Raw genomic sequence first — 23180 nt, forward strand, 5'->3', positions numbered from 1 at the left:
GGGATAAAGAGAAGGAGGCACATAGCTGTTGTCTTATGCTTTCCTCTATCCAGTTTCCTGGGTCTCTGAGACACTGTGCATGCTTTAGAACTACTGAAGCCTCGGCAAGCTCACATAGTCATTTCACTTGTGACTTTTACCCACAGCTATAAAAGTAACCGACCACGTATGAATATTCTCAATATTCTAAGAATCAGAGGTTTCTTCTCAGCACATTTATTTAACAAGCTTACAACTACAGAAATTCTTCATATGTTACCTATAGATACCCTCTTCCCCTCCTGCACAAAGCCTTTAAAACCACTTGCATAGCACCTATTTTTACACAACAGCTTTTCAAAAAAAGCTCTAGATGAGTATGATGGGAAACAATATGTATTTGAAATGCTGTGTTCATGACACAGGCCTTCTCCAGCTTTGGGCAGATGAAGGTGTAGGCCTGCTCCTCTGGTCCGGGTAGTCACTAGGATCTTGGTAAAGAAGAGGATGGGTTCCAGGCCAGCTGGTGTTGCACTAGCTGCTGCTGGTGTTTTTCTTCAAGTAGTGTGTGTAGTGCGTCAGAAGCATCCTCTGGAAGGTGCCACTGTAGAAGGCCCAGGATGGAATCAGGTTCAGGAGGCCCGCCTTCAACAGACAAAAACACAAGTGTGGATGAGAAAAGCCTCTACAACTGAAACTACAACTACAACTGAAACAAATCAGTGTATACTCATTGTTTTTAGGAACTGTCTTTTGTGAAAAATGGATAGAGCTGGAGATAATGTTGAGTGAGAGAAGACAAGTTCAAGAAGCCAAATATCACATGTTTTCACTCATTTGTGAAATCTAGATCTAAAAGATATATATGATGAAGATAGATAGATAATATATGTATACATACGTAGAATGTGATTATAACTTGAGACTGGAGACAAGGAAGAGGGAAAGAGAATGATGACAAATGATTAAGACAGAAATACAATGTGCAACGTGTGACTATTGCATAAGGAAACACAGAAAGCTGGTGAATAATAGGGAAAGAGAGAGCAATAGAGGGGGGATGTACACGTGCATGTGCACGCGTGCACATGTACTGGTCCTAGTGCTTGAACTTAGGGCTTATGTGTGCCCTGAGCTTTTTACTTAAGCCTAAAGCCATAGCTCCATTTCCAGCTTTGTGGTGGTTAATTGGAGATAAGGGTCTTAGAGACTTTCTCATCTGTGCTGGATTTCAACTGCAATCCTCAGATCTTAGTCTCCTGTCTACCAAGATTACAGGTATAAGCTAGAGGGATCATTTTATCTGATTAAAACGTTATATGTGTAGGTATGAAATACTGTAGTCAAAACTTTGTGCAATTAATCTACACTAAAAAATGAATGACAGGAAAGTAATACAGAATCTGTTTTTGAGGCAGTTACCAGTGGGAAGGTACCAATGCAGAGGGTGAATGAGGATAAATGTGATGAAGCAGGAAACAATTTCTTTCTCCTAGCCTGTTCTTGGTATCTATTTACTTGAAGAGATCAGAATTTGTTATTAAAACATCAAAAGAGAAGAAAAATGTCAGCCAGGCATTGGTGGCTCATGCCTGTCATCCTAGCTACTCAGGAGGCTGAGATCTGAGGATCACAGTTCAAAGCCAGCCTGGGCAGGAAAGTCCATGAGACTCTTCTCTCCAATTAACCACCAGAAAACCGGAAGCGGCACTGTGGCTCAAGTGGTAGAGAGCTCATGTTGAGCTGAAGAGCTCAGCGACAGTGTCTAGGCCCGGAGTTCAAGCCCCATGACTGACAGGAAAAAAATAATCAAGAAACTGCTCAACTTTGGACATATGAAGTTGAATCATGCAGCAAATCATGCAGGAACAGTCTTCCAAGCTACTTCTGTCTCAAGAACACATTTTAGAGATGTGACACATTCCATTTAAAATGTCAGCATCATAGAAGACCACAGTAACAGAACTGTTGGGAAGGTAAAGGGGATGTTACACCTACTGGATAGCTAATCCTGGAGATGGACAGGCTATAACAGGCTATGACACCAGATCCATATAAGGAAATCTATGTGTTTTTTGCCCTGGAGATGGTGAGGCCCTGAGTTCAGTAGCACCAATACCATTAGTCAAGTTCATAATAAAGCTATTGCTGTATGGGGGAAAAAAAAGGAAGGAAGGAACAAGAAAAGGAGGGAGGGAGAGAAAGAAGAAGGAAGGGAGTAAAGAAAAACAAGTTTAAATGGTTCAAGCTGCTTGAGGCTCTGAGTTTAACCCCAATATCCTCTCTCACACACAAAAAACTTCATGTATCATATGTCCTTGACCTTATTTCCATATTTAATAGAGTTTAAGAAGTGCTAGATCTATCTGGTTGATGCTTGCTCACAAAAACTGGCTGTAAGCTCCTCTCCAATTTATAGGTAGTGACATCATCTTGGTGGCTAAAATTAAGCTTTCGTGGGTATGTTTGCACCAAGAAACAACTCAAAGTGGTCTTGTTCTTTTTTTCCTATGTGCTATGCTTGGGAGTGGACTGTCTACCCCAAAGCCTCATGGGCTGGAGACTTGGTTCTGGGGTGATTAGATCATGAGGATTAATGAATTCATTGCTGAATGGGCTACTAGGAGACAGAGTCTAGTTGGAGGAAATGGGTCATGAGGTACATCTTGGAAGGGGTATGTCTTTCCCCAGACCCATCCTCATTCTTGGCTTTCTGGCTAACAGGAGCTAAGCAGCTGTACTCTAATATATGTTCCCTGCCATGATGCTCTGCCTCACCTTTGGCCCCAAGACAATGAAGCCAACCCACTATCGACTGAAACCTATGAAAGATTAAGACAAAATAAATCTTTCTTCCATTAAATTATTTATCTCATACCCTGGAAGGCCAATACTTAAATGTTTACTAGAAGGGACAGCCAAGCAAGACCCAGATATATTGGTCTTTCCTACACAAGAGATTCTGGGAACCACCTTCTGTTCTAAGGGAGAAGTGAGGCCATCAGGAAGTTTTAGGGTTATCTCCAGGCTGGTACACAGGCTTAATGCTCCCCCTCTAAATTCACTGGGTCTTCCACTCACAAGAAGAGCCATGCCCTTCAGGGGCTGTCTGCCCACCTCTCAGTCATTCTTTAAGAAAAGAAGAAGTTACTGATTACCAATATCTCATGCACAAGGCAGCCACAGATTTCATCTCCAATCGTGACATAATTCAGTGATTCTTTAACGAAGTCATCAGCACTCTTGGTTATCATGTTGGTATTGAGATACTTTGTCATTGGGGTTGAAACAGCATATGGAGTCAGCACCTATAATTCAAAATAAAGACTAAAAAGCTGGGCATTGGTGGCTTGCACAGGCTTATATCTAAGGATCTCAATTTGAACCCAGCCTTGTTTTAAAAAAAAGTTTGTGAGACTCTTATCTCCAATTAACTAACAAAATGCCAGAAGTACAAATGTGGCTCAAGTGGTATTGTGCCAGACTTGAGAGAAAAAGCCAAGAGATCAAGTCCCATTACTGGCACAAAGAAGGGAAAAAATAAATTAAATAAAGACTCCATCCCAAGAAGGCTGAGAATTGACATTTGTTTTCCCAACCATCATCTTCAAACTCCTTGCTTTCTGTAAAAAGTTTTGAGAGCCCAGTTGATACAAGGCACTGAACTGATTTGCTTTCTCAGGACAAGGCCCGAGCCATATACCAGGTTGCTCAAATATTCTTCCAAGCACTCCAAAGGACTGAGACACTTGGTAAATAAAAATACAAAATGCCAGTTACAGTCCAAGTTCAGACAAAAAACTATGCCATAATTATGTCTCAAGTATAACACAGAATGGACTTGTGCTAAAAATATTATCCAGCTAGGTAACAGTGGCACATGCCTGTAATCTTATCACTCAGAGGCAGATATAGGAGGATCATGAGTTCTAGGCTAACCTGCACTACATGACACAACTCTATCTCAAAGACAGAAATTATTTGTATTAATCTAAAAACATAACTTGGCTGGTGCCAGTGGCTCATACCTATAATCCTAGCTACTCAGGAGGATGAGATCTGAGGATCACAGTTCAAAGCTATCTCAGGCAGGAAAGTCTGTGAATCTCTTATCTCCAATAAACTACTCAGAAAAAAATGGAAGTGGTGCTGTGGCTCAAGTGGTAGAGTGCTAGCCTTGAGCAAAAGAAGCTCAGCAACAGTTCTCAGGTCCAGGGTTCAAGCCCAGGCCTGACAAATAAAGAAACAAATACACACACACACACACACACACACACACACACACACACACACACACACACACACACACACACACACACACATAAACTGGATGTACTATGATTAATCTGGCAATCCCATAACTTTGTTTCTAAACCTCATAAACAAAGAATAACTTAAAACTTAAAACTCGGGCCTTTCACATTCATACCCTGTCTGGTGCACATATATCACTTTTCCTGTTCTGAGAAGAAAAATAAACAACTACACACTGTGTTCTGCCAACACTGGCACTGGAATGTGGCTCAAGTGATAGCAGCCTTGCCTAGAGAACATGAGTCCTTCAACTCCTCAGGACCATAGAGAGAAAGAGAGAGAAAGTAACAAAACTGGGAGGTATAGCTCAGAGGACGAGCAACTTCCTGGCATGCAAAATTCCTAGCATCACAAATAAAATAAAATTTAAATCTAAAATGATATAAACCATAATAACAACAAAATAAAGTAGAACATGATTTGGGGCTACGGGCATAGTTCAAGTGCTATAGAACACCAGCCATGAACAAGAAAGCTAAGTGACCAAGCAAGCAAGCTAAGCAAGTATGAGGCCCTGACTTCAAATCCCAGTACTGCCCTTGCCCAAAGAAACAAAAAGAGCAAAACAAAACAAACAACAAAAATAAACCACTTTACTCCTATTTGTGGCTAACCATACACAATGGTTGAGCCCAAGGACTCTAATGTTATTTCATTCTGCTTTAACTTGGGTGGTGCTGTGTTCTGAGCTCAGTCCTTTGCTCTTGGCAGGCACTCTACCACTTGAGCCATGCACTGAGCCCCCTAATGGGATTTTATTAATTTATTCTCAGATACAGAGACTTTAGTATCTTTAGGAAGAAAATTATCTGTGCTAGTTTTCTTACTTTCATTTTTCTCCACATCACATTGGAAATTCCACTGTTTTACAGTGAAATCCAATTATGACTTATGACTCATAAGTCAGTCAATTGATGGAATTGGACTGGTCATTATGGAAACTAATACTGTGATTGATTTGCCTAATACTTTCTCCTCCTTGCCCCAAAGCATCTTCAAGTGTTACTCTTGGACAGAATTCTCAACTCAGTTTCAAAGAAGGAAATATAGGACATATTTAGATACCTATCTATGAATTTTAACAAAACATGTTTCTGTATAAAATAAGAGCTCAATAAATATGGTTTAAACTTGTATATTTAGTCATGATGATCTTCATAATCATATGTTCTTCATGATCATCCTAAGATGGAGGGAGGCATAATGAACTCACTTTATGGATGGGGAAACTGAAGCTCAGGGAGTTTAAGCAAGCTGTCATCCAAATCACTAAGGTGGCAAGTGATGGAACTGAGATGAAATTCAAATCCAAGCCTGTGACCTACACATCCTTATCCATCTTTCAGATATTTGTTGATCACTATGCACATGTTTAGAGGAGATAATTAGGTTTTGAAAGGTCAAGGCCATTCTAATTTTCATAGTTATTTGAACCATTCCAAGACCTCTCTACCAGGAAAGGACCCTTTATTCTCTTTCATCTCCACCTCCATCCTGTGGCCTCCTACTATCCACTGCCTAGGCAGCCACCATATTTCTTGCCCACCATGATGAAGATGAAGATGGACCAGAGTATCACATAGTCAGGATGTGGGTGACTAAGATAGCCATTCATATTTAAAAATCACCAAGACATTCTGGTTCTTTCTTTTTCCAGCACATAATAGGATTGCACTTCCCCAAAACCTCTGTGAGGAGTGGGACCATGTGACTAGACCTAGCCAATGAGTTATGAGCAGAACCATGTGTCATTTCTTGGCCAGAAATTCATTGGCAAAGTATAATCCTGTCAAACTCCAGCTACTTCTTAAAATCAAATATCTCTACTGACAATGTTCAAGATGGGGTCTCTAATCACTATAATGAGGTCTTTTTTTCTTTTTTCTTTTTTGTCAGAGACAGGGGCTCCAACTGGGTACCCGATGCTCTCAAACTCAGTGCCTGATTTCCTAGCACTCTACTAATGCCTCCAACCCCAAGCTCATGTCTTTTGTCAGTTCATCATAAACATGCAAAATTATATTTTGCTTTTTTTACGCTCCAGAGATTGTTTTTTTTGTTTCTTTGTTTTTAAAAAAAACTGCAGCAATCTTAGCATGAGCTGAGTAGCAGTTACAAAAGGGAAGTCCCAATTTCTTCTGGGAGCTGGAGAATAGACAGCCCCCATGGAAGGAGAAAAAGACCTCTGATGGTGATGTGTTCAATAGGGCATTAAAGGGGACTGTGGTGAAACAGATAAGGCAGGAAAAAGTGACTCACTGCCAGATGTTGGTGGCTCATACCTGTAATCCTTCCTACTCAAGAGGCTGAAATCTGAGGACCCCCAGATGGAAGCCAGTGTGGGAAAAAACTCTTGAGACTGTATCCTCCAAGTAGCTAGCAAAATGCCAGATTGGAGTTGTGGCTTGAATGATTCAGCATACCAGACATGAATGAAAAAGCCAAACAAGAGTAGAAGGCCAAGCCGGGCGGCAGGCGCTCATGCCTGTAATCCTAGCTACTCAGGAGGCTTAGATCTGAGGATTGTGGTTCAAAACCAGCCTGGGCAGGAAAGTCCATGAGACTCTAATCGCCAATAAACCACTCAGCAAATTGGAAGAGGAGCAGTGGCTCAAGTGGTAGAGCACTAGCCTTGAGCTGAAGAGCTGAGGGACAGTGCCGAGGCCCAGAGTTCAAGCCCCATGACTGACAAAAAAAAAAAAAGAGTAGGGGCTGGGAAGGTGGCTCAGCTCAGTGGTAGAGTGCTTGCCTTGCATGCATGAGGCCCTGGGTTCAATTCCTCAGCACCACATAAACAGAAAAAAAAAAAAGCCGTAAGTGTTGTTATGGTTCAAGTGGTAGAGCACTAGTCTTGAGCTGAAGAGCTGAAGGACAGTGCCCAGGCCCAGAGTTCAGGCCCCAGGACTGGACCAAAAAAAAAGAAAGCCATCAGGCCCAGAGTTCAAACTCTGCTACCAATACCAGAAGAAGGAGGAGAAGGAAGAGAAGAAGGAGAAAAATATAGAGGAGAAAGAAGTTACTCACTAAAACAATGTTTTGGGCCAAATTCCTAACATCAGGTCACATCTTCCTATTTAATGAGCTTTAACCTGTAGCTGATTAGTTTGTAGTAACAGTCATCTAAGATATTCTCACCTGGCTTTTTTTTTCATGCTGGTACTGGGGCTTGAACTCAGGCCCTGGGTGCTGTTCCTGAGCTTTTTCATGCATGGCTAGTGCTCTACCACTTGAGCCACAGCCTCCACTTCCAGCTTCTTAATAATTAACTGGAGATAAAGGTCTCACAGACATTCCTGCCTATGTTGGCTTTAAACCTTGATCCTCAGATCTCAGCATCTTGAGTAGCTAGGATTAAAGGCATGAACCAGCTCAGCTTCATCTGACATTTTAATTGAAAAGAAATAATGTTTAAGATAAAATTTTGGTGTACTGTCACTTCTAATGTCATAAAACTTCTTTCTAGCCAAAAGCAAAATAAAACCACTTCTGTGGGTTTCAGAAATCATTGAAATTTCTGGGCACTGGTGGTTCATGCCTGTAATCCTAACTACTCAAGAGGATTGCAATTCAAAGCCAACCCTGGGCAGGAAGGTCTGTGAGACTCTTATCTCCAATTAACCACCAGAAAACCAGAAGTGGCTCAAGTGGTAGAGTGCTTGCCTTGAGCTGAAGAGCTGAGGGACAGTGTCTAGGCCCAGAGTTCAAGCCCTACAACCGACACACACAAAAAAAGAAAGAAATCACTGAAATCTATTGGTGAACCAAGAGTTTGTAAACCACTGACACTTCAGGCTGTGACACTAGTCAGCCCACAAAAGGCAATTGACTCCATGATGGTTCTTCCCCTTTCCCATCAAACCAAATACTGGAGTGAGGGGGGGGGTCTCCATTAGCCCACAACAGATCAACAGTCCCCTAAGGAAGGCTCTTCTCCTACTTTCCCTTAGTTCCAATATGACACAAGTTTCCTCTCCACAGTTCCTACCATATATGCCCATCTCTTGTACCTAGGTCAGAAAGGAAAAGACAGTTAGACAAGTCCCAAACTTCTGCTGCATTCTATTTGGTCCATAGCATTTTTTTTTTTATCAGCCATATCCTTGCCCAACTGTAGTCCCCAGGGTACAGAGAAACCAGAGCAGTAGAAGTGGTACAGATATAGGAAGCCACAGAGCTCTTCCAGCCTACCTCTCCTCCAGCTGTACATGCATGGCCAATCCTGCAGGGGGCAGTGGCTCCCTGTTCCTAGAGGTCCAGAGTTCCCATCCCCAAGGAATCCTAATTGTCCACCTCACCTGGATAATGATTCCTTTTTCTTTATATTCCACCTGCAGAGCCTTCGAAAATGTGCACACAAAAGCCTGCAATGAGAAGCAGACACACCTAAAGTACTAGACTATGCAATCTCCCTCCATTCAAGGGCACTGAGGAGGTGCTGCTACTAGCTGCTTGGAGATGTACTCAAAGAAAACAAAGTTTCAGTTATGTGGGATGAAAATGTTCTGGAGATTTATTGTGTATGCCTTAGTGATTATAGTTATTGATAATATATTGCATATTTTAGAGTTAAGAGAGAAGATCTTAATGTTCTCACCATACCAAAAATAATTTATAAGTCTAAGGATATGATAACTACCTTGATTTAAGCATTCCACAATATATACTATATCAAAATATCATGCTATAAATTGTAAATTATTTCCCATTTTATTTGTTAGTCATACCTTAAAACTGAGGACAAACAAAGAGGCAGTAGGGGGTGGAGGAAAATGTAGGTGACATCACTCACCTTGGAAGCTGAGTAGAGAGAGTAGAGAGGCCAAGGGCAAAGGCCTACCCCTGAAGAAATGTTCAAGATGAGACCTTTCTGCCTAAAAAGCAAAGAAGCAAAGTTACCATTGCTTCATGCTTCACTGCTTGATCCCACCTTGAGTTGAAAGAAACTGAAGGGTCGGTATGAATGCTGTCAAATGCCATCCTGTCCAGAATCTATGGCCGCTAACTGTTCTGCTTCCAATAACTGTTAATATAATATCGGTTAAGTTCAGGAGGATACTAGGCAGGGATGTCACTCAACAATTATATGACATTAAGGCTTTGTTACTGGAAACAGAGTCTCTACTATGAAAAAAATCTCCCTGCCCAAATACAGGGGGCCACATCACTTAGGATTCAAAGATGAAGGGATGCACCCAACTTAAGGGTGGCCACATGAGATCCAGGCCCCTTTGGACTCACAAAGATGACCCACAACAGGAAAGATGTAATGGTGGAATACCATCCTGGGTAAATTTGACAGCCTACCATTTGCTAACTTAGATACCCTTCACAAGTCTCTAAAGGCATTAATTAGCAGTCTTTTTAAAATTCAGTAACTTTAATTCTTCCTAGTTAGTTGCATGAGGGGTTGTGGTAAGGAACTTCAATTAGAACACAATACCAAGTCCCTTCTTACTCCAGGGAACATGAAACTATCAAGCATTTGTTTCTAATATATACCACCTGGGAAAAACCAGTTCCTAAATGAGTGTCATAATAGGGTGATACAAGCATGGAATAATGAGGAAAGTGATAAAGATTGTTTTTAACCAGTAAATTGGAGTATTCATTCTGAAAACAAAAGCTGAAATTTATAATCACAAAGCCATGGGCTTGGACTCAGACCAATTTGCTTCTTTTATGCTCAACATGAGTTATTTTTTTTAATCCAATGTATACTTAAATAACAGATCTCTTCCTCTCTCTACGTTGTGTTATACTTGACCTTCAAATATGTATGCATGTTTGAGGGGCTGGCCTGGCTCAGATGTTAGTTTGTTCCATTCCACCCCACCCCCAATCTCCAAGTCCTTTCATAATAGCTTATATCACTGGTGAAAGCAAGATCTTACCTTGATTCCATGTGTTTCAGAACTATCTGTGTCATCTATGAGAGAAGGGAAACATTAAATCCTGAGTAAGAAACTAAGTAGCAATGAGCAAGGACCTCGGGGGAAGTGGTGACTAGAGAAGCTTTATCTTCTCAGGTGACCTTGAGAATTGCTGGCACCCATTAGCAGTCATTCTGAAAACATGAGAATCTGATTGGATCTCCACAGGAAATAACCTAGACAAATGGCGTACTATTGGGAGGTCTCTGGTTGTTTCCCATGAACGTCCTCTTGTGAAATGAGGTTACTTTGAAAATATGGGAATTGCATCAATAAATAGCAAGGTACTCTATTCTGGGTGACAGCAAAAGCAGGCCTGCCACCACCCACCTCACTCATGAGCTGGAACTGGGGTCAGCAGACCTAATCAGAGTCTATGAGAATTTTGTACACATCTGTCCATTCAGCAGTGTCAGTATGTACAACCTGGTAGTGTGTGACATAGTTCACGGACACAGCATCCATTAGGATTTCAACATGGTAGAGAATCACTTTCTCCATCCCAAGCTACCACCCCTCCCTATAGAAGTCCACCCAGCCAGTTTTGCAGGCCCAAACCTATACTCAAAGGGGTTTTTTGGCTTGTTTTTTTTTGTTTTTTGTTTTTTTGTTTGTTTTTTGTCTGTCATGGGGCCTGAACTCTGGGCCTGGGCACTGTCCCTCAGCTCTTCAGCTCAAGGCTAGCGCTCTACCACTTGAGCCATAGCAGCACTTCCGGCTTTTTCTGCTTATGTGGTGCTGAGGAATCAAACCCAGGGCCTCATGTATGCAAGGCAAGCACTCTACCATTGAACCACCTTCCCAGCCTCAAAGAGTTTTTAATTGATTACTAAGGTCACATTTTAAGAATTAAGCAATGCATGGACTAAGATGTTCTATAAAGTATAACTGACCAGAGTCAAAGTTGTCCTGGAATCAGGTTTGAGATGGAGAAGATCCAAATCAAGAAGAGGGGCAGAGGAAGCAGAGAGACCAGGACACAGCTCTGTCCACTTCTCCACATTGTCTAGGGTAGTGCAGCAGCTTTTCTATAGAGCCTATTACTATTCTCAGCAGATAGGCCATGCCCTGGTACCTGTGTCAGGGAGCCTCCAGACAATGTTTCCATTGCTAGGGGTTAGAGGAAGAGGAGCAGCAGAACTCTCCAGAAACTGCCTCTGAAACATCAGCTTTTGAGAGAGGTGAGAGAAGGATGAGATTCACTTCTCACACTTCCCTGGCTCCACCCTTATTAGGAATCTCCTCCAGGTCCTGTGGTCTGTCCTCTGCTGTTGGTCCTCAGTCTCCCATGCAAACTCACTAGCCCTCTATGATGAATGATCCCAAGTAGAGAACCAACACTGGATATGGGTGGGCCCTTGTTCAAATTTCTCAACATTTTAATTCCTATCCCACCTTCTCCTGGCTCTCATCTTCCATCTCTGCCCTTGACATGAGAGGATGTGACTATTTCCAGATGGCATCTTTGAAGTAATTAAGCTGTGTTAGTCATGCTTCCAATCAGCAAGACTAATTAGAACACAGCATATTCAGAAATAAACCTTTAATGTCTTTTCTTTTACTTAGGGAATTTAGTGTCCATCAATAAATAAAACTTTAAAAATCAAAGCATTTCTCTGCTGAAGGAATTAGAGTGTTGTCAAATCCATTTGGAGAAACCCATCTGATCAAACAGCCTAAGACTGGAAACTCAATGTGTAAAATAATATGAAAGATTTTTAGTGGTAAGGCTGCAGGCAATAGTTGGACACATAAAACTTAAAACTACATTAGCTGGGAGTTTTAAAAAGACATTGATTACTCAGCATAAAAAAGAATGTGTATACTCAATAATAGCTGAGCAGGATACTATAAAACACCAGTATGCTCACAGAAAAACAACCCAAAGTAAAATTGTCAGCCCAATTTATCTACATGAAAATAATTTGGGGGGAAGCTGATCAGCTCCTCTCTGTGTCTCCCTCACCACTTATGTTGGAAAATCAGTCATCCACTACGTTTAGTCCCTGAGAGACTGAATGTGCCCCTTCTCTACCACTCCTTGGAGTCCTTATTCGCTGCTGTAGTTAAACTGACTTTCCATAGTGACCACCAGCACAGTGGTGAATTTTGTGAATTCAGTATGGTTCCTAGCTATGGAACAAGCACAGGCTGAAAATCCCAAGCTCAGTCTCTAGTGTTGTACCATGGTAGAGCTAGAGGGCCCTACCAATCAGAGGACATGGAAACATTTTGTTCACACAAAGCATCTAGCTGGGTGCTGGAGGCTCAAGCCTGTAATCCTAGCTACTCAGGAGACAGATTTGAGGATTGCAGTTTTGGAGCCAAGCCAGGCCAGTTTAATTGGAGATTCTTGTCTCCAATTAACCACCAAAAAACTGGACATGGAGTTGTGGCTCAAATGGTAAAGTGTTAGCCTTAAACATAAAAGCTCAAGGACAGTGCACAGGCCCTGAGTTTAAGACCCAGGACTGGCACATGTGCACATACACACACACACACACACACACACACACACACACACACACACACACACACACTTTAAAAAAAGTCAACTCATGTGGCATCATGCCATGTCCATTTTCTTAAATTACCTATCCAATGCAAATAAGACAAGATAGCTTTGAGGAAGTCATGCTGTCCATGACTAGGTACCTGAACTGAATCAGAGGACCTGAGAACTTAAGATGCCACTACCAAGTCCAACATTCTTTTAATAATGGGTGCAGAATCAGCACCCATTAGTTTAGATAAGTTTATCCTGTGTTGTCCAACTAATTAGTAACTGTGTTGAGATCAGAATTCAGCAATCTCTACTGATCTATGGCCTCACCACATGCCTAAAACCAAAGACAATCCTAACCATTAAATATACTGGTTGTATTTCTTATATGTACATGCCTATGGTCAAAGTCTAATTTATCAATTAGGTATAGTAAGAGATTAATCATGAATAATAAAGCAATTATAATAATGTGCTATAATAAAGTTGATTTGAACATGTTCTCTTTTCGTCTCTGTCTCAGAATATGGAATTCCTCTTTTAAATTTTCCAGACTTTGGGAAGGTGGCTCAGTGGTAGAGTGCTTGCCTTGCATGCATGAGGCCCTGGGTTCAATTTCTTAGCCACACAAGCAGAAAAAGAGGAAGTGGTGCTGTGGCTCAAGTAGTAGAGCACTAGCCTTGAGCTGAAAAGCTGAGGGACAGTGCCCAGACCCAGAGTTCAGAACCCATGACCAACAACAACAAAAAAATCCAGATGATGGTGGGCCACAGGACTAAAGGAGTAGAAAGAAAAAGCACAAATAAAGAGGGAAGAATAAATAAATAACCTTTAACTTCAGCTCAACTAATGTTTATTGAAGAGTAAAAGTCCAGAAAGCCCAAGTCATGCCCTCTTGTCATTTTTTCCCTCCACAGGGAAGTTTCTTCTCTTTACAAAGAGGATTAAAATAAAAGAAAGGTATTAATTAAAAAAATATCCTAGGGATCCCAAATAATTTCAGCATCAGGCCTATTGTGTTCTGACATGTAACAAAACTGAATGTGAAACAGGATTTATGTAAAAGCAAGAATGAACACATCCCTGTCTTGGGGAAAACAGAAGCAATATGGCCAGGACATTTCAGTCAGGAATAGTTCAGTGTGTATGAAAGAATTCTCTTTCTCCAGCAGAAGAGACTGATGCTTCCCAGAAATTACAAAATTTCATTCATTTCACATATATTGAGCACATACCTTGACTACTGAGGTGATGTTACAATGGATGAGATTCTGCAATAAATAACACATGAATCAGCTCAGTCCTCGAGAAATTGTCTTGGGAAGAGGTCAGGGTTGAACCATGAAATGAGAGAAGTTCCATCATTTACCCAGCATGCAAATTAGATTCCCAACTGATGTTCAGCAAGCATGGGCTAAAACTGGGAAAGATCTGCTATTCATTGAATGATCCTATGTGTACACCATCTTGAATATAAGCCATTTAAGTTTTTTTTGAAGATTTAGGAAGGAATACAGTCATAATTTTTAAAGGAAGATATAGATGTCCCCAAAGTATGATGATTCAACTTTACAATAGTACAAAAACAATGTGTATACAGTAGAAGTCATACTTCAAGTTCTGAAATTTGAGTCTTTTTCAGTTAGTGACAGGCTGTATAATAGTCTTTTGCAATGCTGGACAGTAAAAGCATCTCAGTCAGTCATATCATCCTAAGTGAAACCACCAGTTCTCTATAGTGTGCTACAGTGCTCTGGAGCTCATGTGTAGTACCGCATTTCTTTTCCACTTAAGATGAATTTATTGTTAGGAGCCCATCATAAGTCAAGGAGCATCTGTATTCACTTTCCAGGAAGAGGAAGAAGGGTTAGCTCATGTGTGTGTAGGAAACCACAGCATAAGGAATAGAATAGGTGGATGGTTGACTAATACAAGATATAGGTCTTGGTTTAGAAACAAGTATGAAGAAATGACTAGAATCATCCAAATAAAGAGAGAGGAAAAGAGGGTCACCCAGAGATAAACACAAACACAGGAATAAAGAGAAACAATAACATCATTTGCTGAAAGAGAGACACAAACTTACTTCAGAAGCAGGGTAGAAAATAAAGACCACAGGGATAGACATATATTAAAAGAAGAGTCTGGGGAGGTTTGCAGTAATGTCCCAGCCATCTGGCAGCAGATTCAGGGTTTAAATAGAACCATAGGAACATATGCAGCATTGAGGATCACCAGCCTGTTTAGATTGGTATAACCATGACTTCAAAAATCAGGACCCTGGGGAGAGTCCATAAATAGTGTCTTCAAGAACTGTAAAATGAATTAAAATGTAATCTATTCTAGCTTACTAGACCTCCAAAACTTCTAACCACAGAATCTGTGTTGTATGTAATCTCAGCATATTCTGCATTCTCAGACTCAATGAACTGTGGACCAAAAATGTTCACAAAGGAGCTAGAAGCATGGCTGAAGTGGTTGCAGCACCAGTCTGAGCAAGCAAGCTTCTTGAATATGAGGTTCTGAGTTCAAACCCCAGTATCATAAAAAATGTTAAAAAATTGTATATTATACTGATTATACACAGACTTGTTTTTATGTCATTATTCCCTAAACTATATAACAGCTATTTATGAGGTCTTTACATTGTGTTAGGAACTGTAGGTCATCTAGAGAGGGTTTTAATTATCCAGGTGCCATGTGTAGGATCTATATAAGTATTATGCCATTTGTATAAGGGATTTGAGAGCATCTGTGGATTTAGGTATCTAAGGAGGTTAGTACCTCTGGAACACTGAGAGATAGCTGTATATCCCTCACACTGAAAGTCAAATAAAGTTTATTACATGGGAGAACAGACAAGCAAAAGGGTTGGCTTGCTTCTGTATTCACTGTAGCTATGAATCTGTTTGGGTATAATTATCCTCTTATAAAGCAGAATGCATGCAGAGTTTCAAAATAGAAGGACAATGAGAAAATTAATGTTGAAGTGCAGAGAAGGGAAAATATGTCTTTTTCCAAGTGATGGTCATGAAAAGATGTACCCTTAACTGTGTATCAAGAACTAAGGTGAACAAGTTTACATTGTTGGTGGGAGTGTAAACTTCAACCACTTTGGAAAGTAGTATGGAGGTTCTTCAAAAGACTCCACATAGAGCTCCCCTACGACCAGCAATCCCACTTTTGGGCATTTACCCAAATGTTCACAAACAAGACCACACTAAAGCTACCAGCACGACTATGTTTATTGCAGCCTTATTTACCATAGCTAAGATATGGAACCAACCCAGATGCCCCTCAGTAGATGAATGGATCAAGAAGAAAATGTGGTATATATACACAATGGAATTCTATGCCTCCATCAGAAAGAATGACATTGCCCCATTTGTTAGGAAATGGAAAAACTTGGAAAAAATGATATTAAGTGAAGTAAGCCAGGCCCAAAGAAACATAGGCCCCATGGTTTCCTTTAGTTGCAATAACTAGTATATGTCTGAACCAGAAGAAAAGGTCAGATAAGTTGATGTTAGGGAAATGAACCCTAAGATATGTATTTTTTCTTTCATGCAATTGTTTTTAACATATTTATAAGATGATTTCTTTGTTGCTTTGTATGTCCCTCCCCCACGGTGTAACCCCTGCTTTCACTGTATTTGATGTTGTTATAATTTGTGGAGGGGAAGGGAAAAAACAAATTGTTTAAATAGGGATACAGGTGGACCCATTGCAACAATGAGATGTACAAGTCATTATGTCGAAAATGAACTTTACAACTTTGGTGGCGGGGTGGGAGTGGGGGTGGGGGAGAGGAGGGCTGGGTGTGGGGGGGGGAAGGATGGGATGGGAAGGGGAAACAAAGGAGGAGGCTACAATGCTTGATAAGAAATGTACTCATTATCTTGCCCATGTAATTGTAACCCCTCTGTACAGTATTTTCACAATAAAAAAAAAATCTTGAAAAAAAAAAAGAACTAAGGTGAAAACCAAGGGAGCTTTCAAGATATAATCAACACACAATTTTGGCCACATGGACTTCCCGTTCCTCCTTCCCCAGTCCTGGAGCCCCGTACCTGAGTGAAAGGAAATCAGACCCAAAAAAGCACAGGCCCACCTGGATTTCATCTGAGGTGCTAAGGAAATGGCTTGGGAGAAGGTTTGGAAGCATCCCGACGTTGTTGACTGACAGAAAGAGACAAAAAAAATTTATCAGAATGGCAGGTTGGAAATTTTCCCAAAGACGCATACACCAAAAGATTTATAGGCAAAGTTGTTCACTGCAACATGGTTAATTATAGAGAGGAAATTGGATGGAAAAAAATCATGTCCATTGGGGGTGGGGTTTGTTTTGGCTTTTGTTTTTGTTTCTCTTTTTAGGAGGGAAAAGGGGGGGGCACAGAAAGGAAAGGAGGAAGGGTGATCAAATGTAGTCATGGCATTCACCATACACTATGGAAGGAGTGACATTGTCCCAAAAAAGAAATGAACTTATTACCTGATTTATGTAATAATAACCTCTCTGTACAACATCTTAATAATAACAAAATAACAATAGAATTATATTTTAAAAACATGTCCCATAATCAGAGGTTCATTACACCAATCATAGAGTATTGGTGTGACTCTATTTTGAATGATTAAAAATACTGGCTGCTGAAAGACATAGAAAAATACTTGTGATATTAGGTTTTATAATGTTACAAAATAGTATGCAGATATAATCTACATGTTTTGAAAAACTACTTGTATGTAACTGGAAGAATGTACTTCAAAATGTTCTCTTAGATTTGGGAGATTTAAGAAGTTTGGCTGGTGTTGGGGACTAACACCTGTAATCTTAGCTACTCAGAAAACTGATCTGAGGGTCATAGCTTGAAGCCAGCCTAGGCAGAAAAGCCTATTAGACTTTTATATCTAACCAACAAAAAGCCAGAAGTGAAGTGTGGCTCAAGTAGTAGAGAACCAGCCTTGAATGAAGAAAAAAAAACTAAGGAGGAGGAGGAGGAAGAGGAGGAGGAATTGTTCAGTCCAGTACCAGTGGCTCATGCCTATAATTCCAGCTACTCAGGAGAAGCCAGTCCAGGCAGTAAAGCCCATGGGACTCCATCTCCAATTAATCAGCAAAGCCAAACTGGAGGTGTGGCTCAGGTGGTGGAATACGAGCCATAAGTAAGCAAGCCAAGCAAGTGTGAAGCCCTGAGTTCAAACATTAGTACTGACCAAAAAAGAGAGGAAATTCAGATTTCTTTTATGTGCTAGTATATTCATTCCAATTTTTCTGCAGTATGTTTTACATTATTACTTGTGAAAATACTGGTTTTGGGGATTCAGCAGGAAGTATAAGAATCAAATCTTATTTTCTTCTGTATACAATACAAACCCGGTGCTATGCATGTAGTTATAAAATACCTTACATATTGATTGTTACAGAAAGAGATTATCTTGGTCTCCGATCACCACACTGACTCTATTTATGGATCAATCATAACAGTAGTTTGCTAAACTAATTCCTACATGCCAGTTACATGCCTCCCAAAAGTCAACATCAGCTCTGTGAAAGAAATCTCGCTTTTGCAAGTTCTTCTATCTGCTGTCTTCAGGAGTCACATCTTGCCCATAAAAACAAACACATTTTCAATGTGAAAGGCTGGAACAAAATCTACCAAGGAAATGGCCCTCATAAACAGGAAGTTTATGGAAGTTTCAATCCTAATATCAGATAAAATAGACTTCAAATTAAAATTAGTGAGAAGAGATAAAGAAGGTCGCTACATACTAATTAAGGGATCTCTCCTTCAGGAGGATATTACAGTTCTAAATATCTATTCGCCAAACAATGGAGCACTCAAATTTATCCAAGAAACACTACTTTCCCTCAAATCCCACATAGATCCAAAGACATTAATTGTTGGGGACTTTAACACACCACTTTCCCCACTAGATAGATCAACTCGGCAAAAACTCAACAGAGAAACCACAGATCTAAACAACTGCATAGATCACCTAGATTTAACAGACATCTACCAAATATTTCACCCAGCAGCATCAGAATACACATTTTTCTCAGCAGCACATGGAACATTTTCCAAAATAGACCACATTTTAGGCTACAAAGCAAACTTGTCCAAATTCAGAAACATTGAATTTATATCTTGCATTCTCTCAGACCACAAGGGAATAAAATTAGAACTCAACACCAAAAGCTACCAAAGAAAATCCTGTAACACATGGAGGCTGAACAATACACTGCTGAATCACGAGTGGTTCATGGAAGAGCTTAGAAAGGAAATTCAAATGTTCATGATATTCAACAAAAATGAACACACAAATTACCAGCTCCTCTGGGACATAGCAAAGGCAGTACTCAGGGGCAAGTTTATAGCTCTGAGTTCCTACATCAAAAAATTGGAGAGATCTGAAACCAACACGAATTAGAATCCAAAAAAACTATAGAAAGAATCAACAAAACAAAGAGTTGGTTCTTCGAAAAAATTAACAAAATTGACAAATCCTTAGCAAATCTTATCAGAAAAAGAAGAGAACACACCAAATAAATAAACTCAGAGATGAGAATGGAAACATCACCACAGAAACAACCAAGATTCAGAACATTATAAGGGAATACTTCTCAAAACTTTATGCTAATAAGTTTGAGAACTTGGCAGATATGGACCTTTTCCTAGCAAATATTGGCTTACCAAAACTAAACCAAGATGAGTTAAACCATCTTAACAGGTCCATATCAAGCATTAAAATAGAAACAACAATAAGATACCTCCCATCTAAGAAAAGCCCAGAACCAGATGGCTTTACAGCGGAATTTTACAAGGCCTTCAAAGCAGAGCTCACACCAATACTCCTCCAACTCTTCAATAAATTGAAAGAGAAAGTTCACTACCAAACTCATTCTATGAAGCCATCATAACCCTCATCCCAAAACCAGGCAGGGACTCATCAAAGAAAGAGAACTATAGACCCATTTCTTTGATGAACATTGAAGCAAAACTTCTCAACAAATTTTGGCCAATTGACTTCAACAATTCATCCAAAAAATCATACACCACGATCAAGCAGGATTCATTTCAGGGTTGCAAAGCTGGTTCATTATACGAAAATCAATTAACATAATTCATCACATCAGCAGGAGCAAGGATAAGAAACACATGGCTATCTCAAGAGATGCAGAAAAAGCATTTGACAAGATCCAACACCCCTTTATGATGAAGGTTCTGGAAAAATTAGGAATCCATGGAACATTCCTCAATACAATAAAGGCTGTATATGACAAACCTACAGCCAACATTATACTTAATGGGCAAAAACTAAAGCCATTTCCTTTTAACTCAGAAACGAGACAAGGATATCCACTCTCTCCACTTCTCTTCAATCTAGTATTAGAATGCCTAGCTACAACAATAAGACAAGATGCAAACATAAAGGGGATCCAAATAAGGAAAGATTAAGTAAAAGTCTCCCTCTTTGCAGATGACATGATCTTGTATTTAAAGAATCCCATAGACTCCACTCCCAAATTACTCAAGCTGATTCAAAACTTTGACAAAGTAGCAGGGTATAAAATTAACCCTCAGAAATCAATGGCTTTTCTGTATGCCAACAATGAGAAAAGTGTGATTGAAATTAGGAAAGCAACTCCATTCATATTAGCCCCACAAAAAATAAAATACCTAGGAATTACCCTAGCCAAAAAAGTGAAGGACCTCTATCATGAAAACTTTAAAAACTTGCAAAAGGAAATCAAAACAGAACTTAGAAAGTGGCAAAAACTCCAATGCTCCTGGATTGGAAAGATCAACATCGTGAAAATGACAATACTTCCCAAGGCTATTTACAAATTCAATGCAATACCTATCAATATTCCAACCTCATTCTTCAAGGGAATGCAAGAGACAATCCAAAAATTCATATGGAACAATAAAAGACCCCAAGTAGCAAAAACAATCCTCAACAGAAAGAACAGTGCTGGAGGAATATCGATACCAAACTTCAAACTCTACTACAAAGCCATAGTAACCAAATCAGCTTGGTACGGGCACAAGAACAGATCTCAGGACCAATGGAATAGAATTGAAAACCCAGAAATGAACCTACTGACCTATAGCCATCTAATCTTTGATAAGGGAGCTAAAAAAAATAGAATGGAAGAAAGACAGCCTCTTCAGTAAATGGTGCTGGCAAAATTGGTTAATCACTTGTAGAAAACTGAACTTAAATCCTTATATATCACCCTGCACTAGAATCAACTTCAAATGGATTAAAGACCTCGGAATCAAAGCAGACACCCTGAAAACATTACAGGATGGAATAAGAGAAACCCTAGGTCTCCTTGACACAAGCCAAAATTTTCTTAATAGAGACCCAGAAACCAACAAATCAAAGAAAGGTTGGACAAATGGGATTGCATGAAATTGCAGAGCTTCTGCATGGCAAAGGACATAGCTAGCAAGCTCAATAGAAAGCCCACTGATTGGGAGAAGATCTTTACTAGCCATGCAACAGACAAGGGTCTCATATCTAAAATATACCTGGAACTCAAAAAATTAAATCCCCCAACAATAAATCCTCAAAGAAACAACTGCCCAATAAATAAGTGGGCTAAAGACTTAAAGAGAAACTTCTCTGAAGAGGAAAGAAGGATGGCCAATAGACACATGAAGAAATGCTCGACCTCTCTAGCCATAAAAGAAATGCAAATCAAAACAACATTGAGATACCACCTCACCCTAGTTAGAATGGCTATAATCAAGAACTCTAATAAAAACAGATGCTGGCGGGGATGTGGACAGAAGGGAACCTTACTGCATTGTTGGTGGGAGTGTAAACTTGTTCAACCACTTTGGAAAATAGTATGGTGGTTCCTCAAAAGACTCCACATAGAGCTCCCCTATGACCCAGCAATCCCACTTTTGGGCATTTACCCAAATGTTCACAAACAAGACCACAGTAAAGCTACCAGCACGACTATGTTTATTGCAGCCTTATTTACCATAGCTAAGATATGGAACCAACCAGATACCCCTCAGTAAATGAATGGATCAAGAAGAAAATGTGGTATATATACACAATGGAATTCTATGCCTCCATCAGAAAGAATGACATTGCCCCATTTGTTAGGAAATGGAAAAACTTGGAAAAAATGATATTAAGTGAAGTAAGCCAGGCCCAAAGAAACATAGGTCCCATGGTTTCCCTTATTTGCAATAACTAGTATATGTCTGAACCAGAAGAAAAGGTCAGATAAATTGATGTTAGGGAAATGAACCCTAAGATATGTATTTTTTCTTTCATGCAATTGTTTTTAACATATTTATAAGATGATTTCTTTGTTGCTTTGTATGTCCCTCCCCCACGGTGTAACCCCTGCTTTCACTGTATTTGATGTTGTTATAATTTGTGGAGGGGAAGGGAAAAAACAAATTGTTTAAATAGGGATACAGGTGGACCCATTGCAACAATGAGACGTACAAGTCATTATGTCGAAAACAAACTTTACAACTTTGGTGGTGGGGAGGGCAGGGGGTGGAGTGTTGGGTGGGGGGGGGGGGCTGGGGAGGATGGGATGGGAAGGGGAAACAAAGGAGGAGGCTACAATGCTTGATAAGAAATGTACTCATTATCTTGCCCATGTAATTGTAACCCCTCTATACAGTATTTTCACACACACACACACACACACACACACACACACACACACACACACACACAAATAAAAGGAATCTCACTTTTGGTAGTAGAGGTGTGGCTCAAGTCATAGAGTGCCAGTCTTGAGCAAAAAAGCCAAGTAAGAGCTTTAGGCCCGAGTTCAAGCCCCAGTACTGGTACATACATACAAAGAGACAGACAAAGAGAGACAGAGAGACAGAGAGAGAAGGAAATTAAGAAATCATCTCACTTTAATATTAGAAAAAAAGCCAGAAGTGGTGTGGCTCAAGTTGGTAGGTCCCTAGGCTTGAGAGAAAAAAAAAAGCTCAAGGATAGCACCCAGGCCCTGAGTTCAAGCCCTAAAAAAAAAAATGAAGAAAGAAAGAAAAAGAAAATATACTTTGGACAGTTGTTTAACACATACAAAATCATGTATAATTTTTAATATAGTAAAGCCTCTAGAGCTTTAATAATTTAATTTGATGCTATGGATTAAAAATAAGTCATAGAGCCAATGGCTCAAGCCTATAATCCTAGCTCCTCAGGCAGTTAAGATCTGAGGATTGAGGTTCAAAGCCAGCCTGGGAAGGAAAGTCCAAGGGATACTTACTTATCTCCAACTAATCACCAAAAAACCAAATTGGAGCTGTTCCTCTAGTGGTAAAGTGTTAGACTTGAGCAAAAAAGCTGAAGGAGAACACCCAGGCCTTGAGTTCAAGCCCAGGGCTGGCACCAAAACCCTCCCCCCAAATCGGGTTAAATCTAAGCTACCATGAGATAGTTAAATGTTGCAAAGA

General features: G+C 40.1%; 1 protein-coding gene across 1 annotated transcript in view; it reads right to left on the bottom strand.

The window, feature by feature from the left end:
• Positions 1-264: 264 nt before the first annotated feature.
• Positions 265-23180, bottom strand: part of Hsd17b3 (hydroxysteroid 17-beta dehydrogenase 3) — a 48148-nt gene continuing 25232 nt past the window's right edge. Inside the window, exons 5-11 of the mRNA XM_070033713.1 lie at positions 16838-16905; positions 13962-13997; positions 10185-10219; positions 9083-9164; positions 8589-8654; positions 3138-3287; positions 265-624 (exon numbers count right to left, since the gene is read on the bottom strand). Of these exons, the coding sequence (XP_069889814.1) occupies positions 514-624; positions 3138-3287; positions 8589-8654; positions 9083-9164; positions 10185-10219; positions 13962-13997; positions 16838-16905 (548 nt within the window). The 3' untranslated portion in view covers positions 265-513. The remainder of the gene's footprint in view (positions 625-3137; positions 3288-8588; positions 8655-9082; positions 9165-10184; positions 10220-13961; positions 13998-16837; positions 16906-23180) is intronic.

The sequence above is a fragment of the Dipodomys merriami genome, unplaced genomic scaffold (assembly GCF_024711535.1).
Source record: "Dipodomys merriami isolate MVZ:Mamm:240054 unplaced genomic scaffold, mDipMer1.0.p SCAF_22, whole genome shotgun sequence".
Classification (NCBI taxonomy): domain Eukaryota; kingdom Metazoa; phylum Chordata; class Mammalia; order Rodentia; family Heteromyidae; genus Dipodomys; species Dipodomys merriami.